This window comes from Gopherus flavomarginatus, chromosome 5 (genome assembly GCF_025201925.1).
Source record: "Gopherus flavomarginatus isolate rGopFla2 chromosome 5, rGopFla2.mat.asm, whole genome shotgun sequence".
In the NCBI taxonomy this organism is placed as follows: Eukaryota; Metazoa; Chordata; order Testudines; family Testudinidae; genus Gopherus; species Gopherus flavomarginatus.
In genome coordinates this window covers 151,573,512-151,583,472 of record NC_066621.1, presented here as the reverse complement: position 1 = coordinate 151,583,472, position 9,961 = coordinate 151,573,512, and the positions used below count along the sequence as shown (strand labels likewise).

The 9,961-nt window shown below is 50.0% G+C and overlaps 1 protein-coding gene across 2 annotated transcripts in view; it reads right to left on the bottom strand.

Annotated features, from left to right (window-relative positions):
* Positions 1-1,019: 1,019 nt before the first annotated feature.
* The window catches only part of GCH1 (GTP cyclohydrolase 1), a 48,890-nt gene continuing 39,948 nt past the window's right edge, over positions 1,020-9,961 (bottom strand). Inside the window, exons 4-7 of one of the 2 annotated variants that reach the window (XR_007774352.1) lie at positions 6,885-6,916; positions 5,536-5,620; positions 4,561-4,813; positions 1,020-2,160 (exon numbers count right to left, since the gene is read on the bottom strand). Coding sequence is in view for 1 of the 2 variants with exons in the window: in XM_050952742.1 (XP_050808699.1) it covers positions 4,687-4,813; positions 5,536-5,620; positions 6,885-6,916 (244 nt within the window). In the remaining variant the exon portion in view is untranslated. Of the gene's footprint in view, positions 2,161-3,951; positions 4,814-5,535; positions 5,621-6,884; positions 6,917-9,961 lie in introns of those variants that run through there. The other variant, XM_050952742.1, reaches the window with a different exon arrangement.

The window sequence follows — 9,961 nt, the reverse complement described above, 5'->3', positions numbered from 1 at the left end:
CAGACTGGACTGGTTCTGTGGAGCACTGGCCCTGTCCAGTAGGGACTTAGCACCAGACGTGGCTTTGATGCAGGAGGATGCAACGGGGGAGGCGAAGCGGTGTGGAGTGACGCAGGCTGGGGCCGGCTGACGGGAGCAGGGATGTCCTGTACTCTGGGGATGTACCAGTGTCCACCTCCGATCCTGGCGAGGTCTGGGTCTCATACACCCTGATAGCCTCCCTGTTGCTATGCACACAGGCCCCTAAGCTCTGGCTGCCCCAGCACTGGCCTTCCAGTGGAACCGGTTCTCTGCTGGGAGAAGGAAACCTGATGTGGAGGCAGTACCAGCCTCTGGCCTCCTTTGCTGCCGTTCTCTTGAGACCACCGCTGCTTTTGTGCTAGAATCGATGCCAGGAGAGCAGTGGCAGCAGGGGCCGTACAGGGCAGTGTGTCCGCCCGCCACCTGCACTCGCTCGGTGTGAGCACATTACATTACAACAGACTGTGCGAGGACTTAACAGGTGGCCTGAAGGGCAAAATTTCAGTCTGGCTGTGGGACGTGTCCCAACCCAGCTGGAAAGGGGAAGCAGAAAATCCAAGGTCTTTTGGTGCTTCTGCTACAGTTATGCACAGAGCCTTTGTTCAGTTACTGACACACTAAGCGAGTGATGGGGCTTTTTAGCTCTGTATCCTCTGCCTCCCAGGGCCATCCCTAGCCATTTAGGTGCCCTACGCAGCCCCCCTGTGGGGGGCAACAGGCCTCCCCTACCCAGGGTCTGAGAGGTAGGAGCTGTGGGGGGCCACTTTTGGGGATCCCACAGTCCCAGATCAGCCCAGGGGATTAGCAGGGGGGCAGGGCAACTTGGCTGGGGCCAGGGCAAGGGAAGCGGAGCAGGCTGGGGCCACGTCTCTCCGCTTCCCACCGCTGGTGAGAGTGGGGGGCGATCCTTTCCTCAACCTGAGCGATATGGCTGTGGCCGGGTCTCTCCGCTTCCCACTGCCGGTGAGAGTGGGGGGGGCGATCCTTTCCCCGCACTCACTGGCAGCAGGAAGCAGAGCGCCGTGGTTGGGCGCTGGCAGAGTAGAGCAGGCTGGGGCCGGGTTGCTCCACTTCCCACCACTGCTGGTGAGTGTGGGGTCACTGGGGGAAGAGGTGGAATGGAGGTGGCCCGGAGGTGGAGCAGGGGGGAAGGGTAAGAGGCAGGGCGGAAGGAGGTGTCCGGGGCCCCATACTCCCTTAGGGACGGCCCTGTCCCTTGCAGGGGGGGCCGGCCAAGGGATAGGGCTGGTTGCCAGAGCTGGTGCTGCCACGTATGCAGCATGCAGCTGCCGAGGGCACCATTAAATTCAGTGCTCCAAATTTCATGGTGCCCTACACAGCTGCGTATGCCTAAGGGTGGCCCTGCTGCCTTCTCAGCAAAAGTAGTTCCCACGGCTAGCTGGTGTGGCAGATGCTATTTTGGTTTTGTCAGGCTGTTTGAATTAAAGTGATGAAAGTTAAGACGAACCGAGGCTCAGACTTCTGGATTGCGAGGAAGGGAAAAGGCAGAACACTCAGCAGGGGAGAGACCATGTTGTGGCTTTCAGGCATTGCCTCGGAGACATGAGGAAGTCTGACTCTAAAGGAAGGGTGGCCTGTGTCGTGAGGGGGTAGGAAGCCAGAGCTGTGGTCTCTAGCGGCACAGCGAGGCAGGTACTAAGCCTGAACAGATTGCAGGGGTAGTCCCAATGGAGGAGGTGGTGGGAAAAGAAAGCAAGGCCTAAGCCAGATGGAAACAGCAGCTGCAGCTGTAGCTTCAATCCTCCTCCTAAAAAGATTTGCCAAAGCTGGAGAACACCCTACCCCTCTGTCCCTTGTTTATATTTATGCGGTTGCTTTGCGTACAGGCTGGATGGTGTAATCTCACACAGTTGCAAGTCACACTAATACATTCCAAAGGATAATACTGTAATGTTTTAAACTCAATAGACTTTTATGGGGTACAACAGCAGACTGTGTAGTGTACATACATACACTGGATGTAGTTAAAATTCATTGGAGTCAGTGTTCCAAAATGCACCAAATCCTACAAAAATCCGAACAAAATCCAAGGCCACATGTACATAGAGGTATGTTTCAAGGACTACAGATCACGATGACGTAGACAATGAAGCGTGGTGGTGTAACGTGGACTTTATCCTGAAGAGAGATAAGTGGTTAAAAACACAACCCCTTCTGTTACCTCTAGAAGAGGAAGGGCTAGTCTGCCCTGCGCAGGCTCTCCCACTACAGCTATACTCATCTAGCCCCTTAGTGTAGACACGGTATATATGGTTAAAGAGTTTTTCTGGCCATTTAGAAATACCCCTCCCTGAAGGACATCAGCTCCGCTGACAGAACCACTCTGTTGTGGCATCCCAATAATTTGAAGACCATCCTACATTTGTCCGTATAGCTGTGTCTACACTGGGGGTTTTGCCAGCATAGCTACTTCAGTGAGGGGGTGTGTTTTTTTTCACTCCTCTGACCAACATGGTCGTATCGACAACTTTGTAGCGTAGACCTGGCCTAAGACTGTGCTTTAGAGACTTTACAGTTTCAAAGCAAGCACGTGATCACAGGAAAAATGTATCTGTGTCTAAAACTCTTTGGTCCTCAAGTTCTTTCTAGGGCTGCTGCACTAGAAGAGAGAATAAATCTTACTCTGCATTCCAGACTAGAGTGATTTAAGGCTTTTTAATTAGCATATTAAAAAAATATATTGAAGTCAAGGACTCAATGCTGCTCCCAGAACCACTGCTGTAGATCTGAGGCAATATTATTGGGGGTGGGGGTGCGGAGGAATCCAATGAGCAACTCTGGATTTATTCTGTGCAATACTGATTGATTCAGAATAGTCGGCCTGCTGTAATAGAAAGGCATTTCTAGAGTGCTCAGCACCGGAGTAGTGAGGTTAGTGTTTTCAGAATAATGTACAGTTTTCTTATTAATGCTTTCAATGTCTTAGCATGAGTGAGTAAAGACATTAACTTTATCCAGGTATTTCTAGAGATTGCTGGCAGATGGCAATTGAAGTGTGACAGTTAGGGAAGGGCAGCATATGATTATCACATTCATCTTGTTGCAGAACTACGGGCCTGATGATAAAATACTTTTAGTTTCCTTTCGTCACGGGATGAAAATGGGCATTAACAACTTGTGCATAAACCAGCAATAATTTGCTGACTCAAGCTCAAAGCTCACCTTTTAGTTTAGCCTGTAGTGGATTTTACATTCACACCCAGAGACACTGCGTGCTATATGAATGTGGACTCTGGCTCTTTGAAAGTCTGCACAGAATTGTGTATGTATTGCCTTTGGTTTTAGAAGCAAATGGGTGGTTTTGATTTGCACCATATTGTCCCAATTAAGAGTTACAAAACACACATTACATTTTCCTAATAATTTAATACATTAAATCAATTTCTCTTAACTGCCTGCTTCACATGCCGAGGTTTCAGAAAATATGTTTAACTCACTTTGGTCTCCTGGGAAGTACTTTGCTCAGTTGCCCTCATGAAAGAGGAACAACTGAACAGTTCATACCAGTGTATTTACAGGGCTACACTGACATGGAATTATGTTCCATCAGAAAAGATGTGTCTGGTGTGCAGAGTTCAGGAATCACTTCAGTTCACAGGCTTTGATCCATTGAGTTGGACAAGATTACAAGTTTAAAATATTGGAAGAGCTTGTCTAATCCTGATTAACTCTACACTCTAATAAGAGCGTCCACACATGGAGTTAATCAGGAATAGTTAATTCACTTTTAAATTCACAATCTATTTTATTCTGGATTAATTTTCCCCATGTGTAGTTTTCCTAAGGGAAATCTTTACACAAATATTGTGTGTGTAATTTAGTCATCTAGCCCAGTTAACACCTGGAAAATCCAGGAAAGCAAACTCAAAATGATATAAAATGGTTAAAACTCTGTTTGCATTCGTTAGCTCTTTGAAAACCGAAAACAGTAATTTATATAAAATGACTGCTACAGTTACAGTGGTATAATAATCTTATTTTGAGGCACAGAGGGGAAGGTGCATAAACCCCTGCAGACTGAGATAAGATTGCCCCCTCCTGAATTGTTGAAATTAATTCCCTGCATGTTGAGACTAGCACGATAACAATATGCCTTTGTAACAAACTAAAGCCACAAAGGAGAGAAGGTGAATACTAACAAAATATAAGTGTCACCAGATTGTCACATGAAAAGGTACAACATGCACATTCAAAGACTGAAACCAACATATCAGAAGATTTGCAATTAATGGTACAGTACGAATCCTGACACGTCAGTGGAGATCATTCAAGAACTTCCTGTTAGGAATATGAGGCAGTATATGTGGCACGTCGATTACCTTGCAAAGATCTGTAGCCTTTCAACATTTCCTATGCTGTGTTGTACATAACCTGCCAAATAAAGTTCTACTGGCAATAAAATTGCAGTGTAGATGGAGCAAGTATAATTAAAAACTATCGGTAGCTGGGTTATCCTGTGACACAAGAGACAGCATAGATATCCATAGGGCCTACCTCACGGTTACAGTTTTGACTTACCATCAAAATTATTTCACTGCACATATTAGAACGCACGACTTAGTTAAAAACGAGCTGCACAAAGAGTTAACAGACAGCGGCACGGACAGCGTGATCTGCAGAGAGCATTCGGCGAGTGGCAAAGCTTCAGCTTCGGATGAGGGTTAAGAACTCTTCCCGAGTCTTTGCATCCTCCCGGAATACACCCAACATTGTGCTAGTGACCGTTTTGCTGTTCATCTTCTGCACCCCACGCATTACCATGCACATGTGTCTAGAAGAAAGAAAAGGGGAGGAGTGTAAATCAGGGAGGCTTTGTAAAGCGGCGAGTACTGCTGTGAGAAGCAGGGGACAATCATTTTCCAGTGCTAGGTTTAAACTGCAAGCATTTCAGATAATCCACTTACGGCGGAGTCTGGGACAAGGCCCAGGGCTGGAATTTTCAAAGGCGCCAGCTTTCCAGCTCCTGCTCCCTGTCAGCGGCACTTGAATTCCTAATTCTTAGGAGCCTTTGAAAACCTCACCTAAAGTGCTGTGTATTCATGCTATGCTGATCACACCAAAATATTTGTTTCTAGATTGGAACCAAGGTCTGCTACTGGAAATCTTAAGCATATAATGACAACAGAAAATTGGTCATCACAATGGATCCATGTTTAAGGATCTATTTTGAATTGCTGGCTAAGTGATCAGCTGCCACCATGAGGTAAGGTAACAAGACCCCCCCAGTGTAAAGGCTCCAATCCACTAACACGGCCTGCTGACTGACCAAGGTACAGTGCTGATGGAGGCACTCCCTCGTTATAGCACGTTGGCCAAATTGTTACGTGGCTCCGCTGTATGTGCCATTTTTATGTGTGGGGCATGATATGCTAGCTGCAGCAGTGAGAGAGGCAATGCATGAGGAATACATTTTGGCAGGTTGCCATGTGTCCTCCTTGCCGGGCAATAGCACCAGTATGTTACTACAGAGAACGGCAGTGTATGGTCACTTACGTCGCTTCGATAACCACTCCAACTCCAGTAGGCTGCAAGGCTTCTGTGATGGCTACTGCAATTTGTTTTGTAAGGCGCTCCTGAACTGTAGAGACAACAGGGAGTTCAGAGGCAGATACAGCCCCACATGGCTATTGTGTTTGTATCTCATGGAGAGGAGAAGTGACACTATTCAATAGCATATTACTGTTTCTAAAAGGAACTGCCCTCAAACTCTGCACTTCCTGGATATGTAGCTTGGGGAATGTTAGTGCAGGCTTCTCTCACATGGCTGGGTAACTGGAAGCCTTATTTTTTACTTTCATATGTGCATACAGGAGACTGTATGTAGCATCATGACTTATGCAAAATCTGCACACTCCATTACGTTTGGTTTTCTTGCACAGTGGTTTTCGCATGTTCATTTCTTTGACATAGGGCAAGATATTTTTGGTTTTCCTTTGGTGTGTTAAAGAATTTTTTAAGCATGCAAGTTAAAGCTTTGCAGAATAGTGAAGTGCCACAATCTCCTGCCGTCTAGGGTTCTTGTGTCCTATGTTCACCCCAGGTCTGGTGCTGCCATGCTGGTCCCTGCTGCCTACAAAACCATCTTGAGAACTTTGCCACCAAGAATAGGTCAAGTCTAGTTACAGAACAGCAAGTCAGGAGCGCTCAGGCTGAACCCAACTCGACCTGCAGCCAGTGCCGAGAGCAGCTCTCCTCCTCCTGTAGTGGTTTTAGGACCAAAACACAGTGGGGTAATTGGAATAAAAAGACCATCATGAAACAAGAAGGGGAACAGGAAAGATAGAAACATCTAATGGGAATTATGAAGGCTGAAAATACACCCCTTGTGGGCAGCCTCAGTTTCTTTAGTAGCTGTGTGGTTCTTAGAAATGCCTAGGAATGTGGCTTATCTCTGAGGATGACTATTGTCCTCTGCCCATGCTTCATCCTGGCTTGGGTATTTCTTTTAGGATTCAACATACAATATCTCCAGCACACAACTCCTCTAGAATTCCACCTCCTGGAGCCATCCCTCTGGACAGCAGGACAGCTTCCTCACCCCCAAACCGCCAGTGACCTTACTTGGTCCCAACAGCTTTACCTTAACTAGCACCTTTCCCTTGAGTCGCTCTCGTAGCCAGAATCAGTTTTCATGGGAGACTCTGCTTTTCAGGATAATGGCAATGGGCAAATTAGAAAACATGGGACAGGATGAGAAATGCGTGGATCATGACTCCCATTGAAAATCCGCCCAGATACAGCCCTGCTGTAGTGGTCTGCCAATGGGACGTACCATGGCCTGCTTCCCCAAGGTGATGGCGTATGTGGTAGCGTTCTCTATAAGAATAAAAGAGTCTATTTACCCTGTAGTCTTCTACTGTATATCTCCACAATCCTAGAAAGAAACAAAATCTTGGTTATTGTGTAAGCCAGGGTTTGGCAACCTCTCAGAAGTGGTGTGCCAAGTCTTCATGTATTTACTCGAATTTAAGGTTTTGCGTGCCACTAATACATTTTAATGTTTTTAGAAGGTCTCTTTCTAGACGTCTATAATATATAACTAAACTATTGTTGTATGTAAAGTAAATAAGGTTTTTTAAAATGTTTAAGAAATTTTATTTAAAATTAAATTAAAATGCAGAGCCCCCCGGACCAGTAGCCAGGACCCAGGCAGCGTGAGTGCCAATGAAAATCAGCTCGTGTGCTGCCTTTGGCACACGTGCCATAGGTTGCCTACCCCTGGTGTAAGCCATGTGCCTAATAGGGAGATATCTCTTTAAGAGACCCATTGTGGGGAGGTAGGAATGAGTTGTGTCTGAGGCATTGTTCCTAGGCAGATTAAGCACTTCATATCCAAAAGCTTCTGGACCTGGGTGTGGCAGTTTTGGGTATGCTCCATTAGGTTCGGTGTTGCTGAGGTCAGACTCCCTGAAGACAAGCAGTCAGGGTAGCTGCTTTGCAAAAGGCCATGTGCCCTGTGTGAGTTGCGAGAAGCTGAGACCAGGGGCAGGACACAGGCTGTTGTCCTGAACTCTGAAATATTTTGCAGCAGGTTAGTGATATTGTTAACCCTCAAACAGGGAAGCCTGGGCACTGCTAGTTATAGCCAGGGGCAACTGGGAGGGAAAAATAACTTCTATTTTAATTGTATGCTTTGAATGTTGTTTTGATTTTAACCAAACTGTTCTAGTTAGATTGTCTCAACTAGTCTGAGTCACCAACTTCTCTTTAAATGTAGTCATGGGGAAAGAGTCATTTCTATTTTGCTAGTCTCGGTTTTGTATTTTCTTGTAACAGGGTTATCTTTAAATCTATACACTTAACTGACTGGTTTTTTTAAAACGGCGGAGCACAAGGTGGCTGCTGCTGCTGTTCTCGCCTCCTGGCTCCAGAGGGGCTGCCCGTGGTGTGGCCAGTCCCTCTCCCCGGGGCCAAGCAGCTGCAGCTGCACCTTCTTCCCCGCGCCGCAGGCCAATCCGGGCTCCCTGCCGCCCCTTGGGGTCTCGGCTGCGGCAGCAGGCTGGGCACGGGGAGGCTGGCTGCCTGTGCCGCTGCTGAGAGCCCCAAGGGTGGCAGGGAGCCAGGCTCGGCCCGTGGTTTGGGGAAGAAGGTGCATCTGCACTCTGCTCTTCGGGTGGTGAACCTGGCTGTCTACTCCAGCTGCAAGGTACCTAGCCAGGCCGCGGGGAGCCGCACAGGCCTGCGGGGAGTGCCGGGGGTGGACAGGTCCAGTCCCTGGCCTGGGGAACGTTGTATATGGGAGCAACTTGGGCACCCCTCCCCCAGCCAGCGCCACCCCCTTCAACTTCCACCGACCAGTCACCTTCTCTCCTGCGTACCCTCCGCCCCAACAACTCACCCTGTCCTGCCACGTTTGCCTCTGGGCAACCTTCACCCAGCAACCTCTTGAGCCAGCCATGGTCACTTTTACCCCTGCATCAACCCCCCTCTCCCCAGCCGCCTGCCATCTTCCTCCTGCCCACTCTTCCCTTGTGCAAATCCCTCCCTGCCACCTTCACTCTTGCTGACTTCTCCCTTGTGCCACTCCCTCCCTGCCACTGCACCTCCTGCAATGAGCCTTTTTTGCCTTTGTGCAATCTCTTCCCTGTCACTACACCTCCGCCCCCTCCACCTCTTGGCCACCTTCACTCCCTGCAACAATCCCGTGCACCCCCTTCCATAGGCGGCAGGTTATATACATTTGCGGTGCTCGGGCTCCAGGAATATTCAGGGCTAGGTGCCCTACTCCAGCAATATTTGGAGCTGGGTCTCTCCCTCCGGCCCTGCCTGGATCAGGCCCCAGCCCCCGCAGGCCTCTCCCACCACCGCATCCATGCCTGGAGCAGGTCCCAGCCCCCACCTGCCACCCCACCCTGCGCGTCCCCCCGCCACTGAGCGCCTCTCCCCTGCCTGCTTGGGCTCCCGACAGAACTGTTGTCTGCTGCCCCAGGGTCCTAGCACCCATCATCCACTAATGGCAAGGCAGGCTGCCCTTACCCTGCCCTTCTGCCCTACCCCCGAGCCTCTCCAACACCCCAAACCCCTCATCCCCCCACACCCTAATCCTCTGCCTCAGCCCTGAGCCCCCCTCGCACCATGAACCCCTCATCCTCAGCCCCAACCCTCATCCCTCCGCACCCTGATCCTCTGCCCCAGCTCTGAGCCCCCCCAGCAGCATGAACCCCTCATCCTCAGCCAGAGCCCTTATCCCCCCACACCCTGATCCTCTGCCCCAGCTCTGAGCCCCCCCTGCAGCATGAACCCCTCATCCTCAGCCAGAGCCCTCATCCCCCCGCACCCTGATCCTCTGCCCCAACCCTGAGCCCTGTCTTATATCATGAATCCCTCATCCTCAGCCCCACAGCCCTCACCCTTGCACTCCCTCCGATCCCCAAACTCCCTCCTAGAGCATGCACCCCCACCCCTTCCTACACCCCCACCCCCAGCCCAAAGCCTGTACCCCTCACCCCCTCCTGCACACCCACCCCCTGCTCCAGCCCTGAGTCTACACCCAGCACCCAAACTCCATTCCAAAGCCTGCACCCTGCACCCCTCCTACACCCTAATCCCCAGCCCAGGACCTGCACCCCAGACCTCCCCCCCTAAATCCCTCCCAGAGCCTTAGGCATGTGGGGCAGCGTTTGGGGGGCGGGTTCTGGGCACCACCAAAATTTCTACAAACTTGCCACCCATGCCCCCTTCTCTGCCACCTTCACCCCCTGGAAGAGCCACCATACGACCCCTCTCTTTGCAGCCCCCACCCCATATCCCCTGCACTTTGAGAACATCTGGGCCCCTGGGGGGAACTTGGCCATAGGAAGGTGGGGGCTGGATATCGGAGGGGGGGGCGCAAGGTGGAAGTTTTGCCTAGGGTGCAAAATATCCTTGCACTGGCCCTGTCTGCATGGATTCCAGCTGAAGATTCCTACAAGCAAGTGGA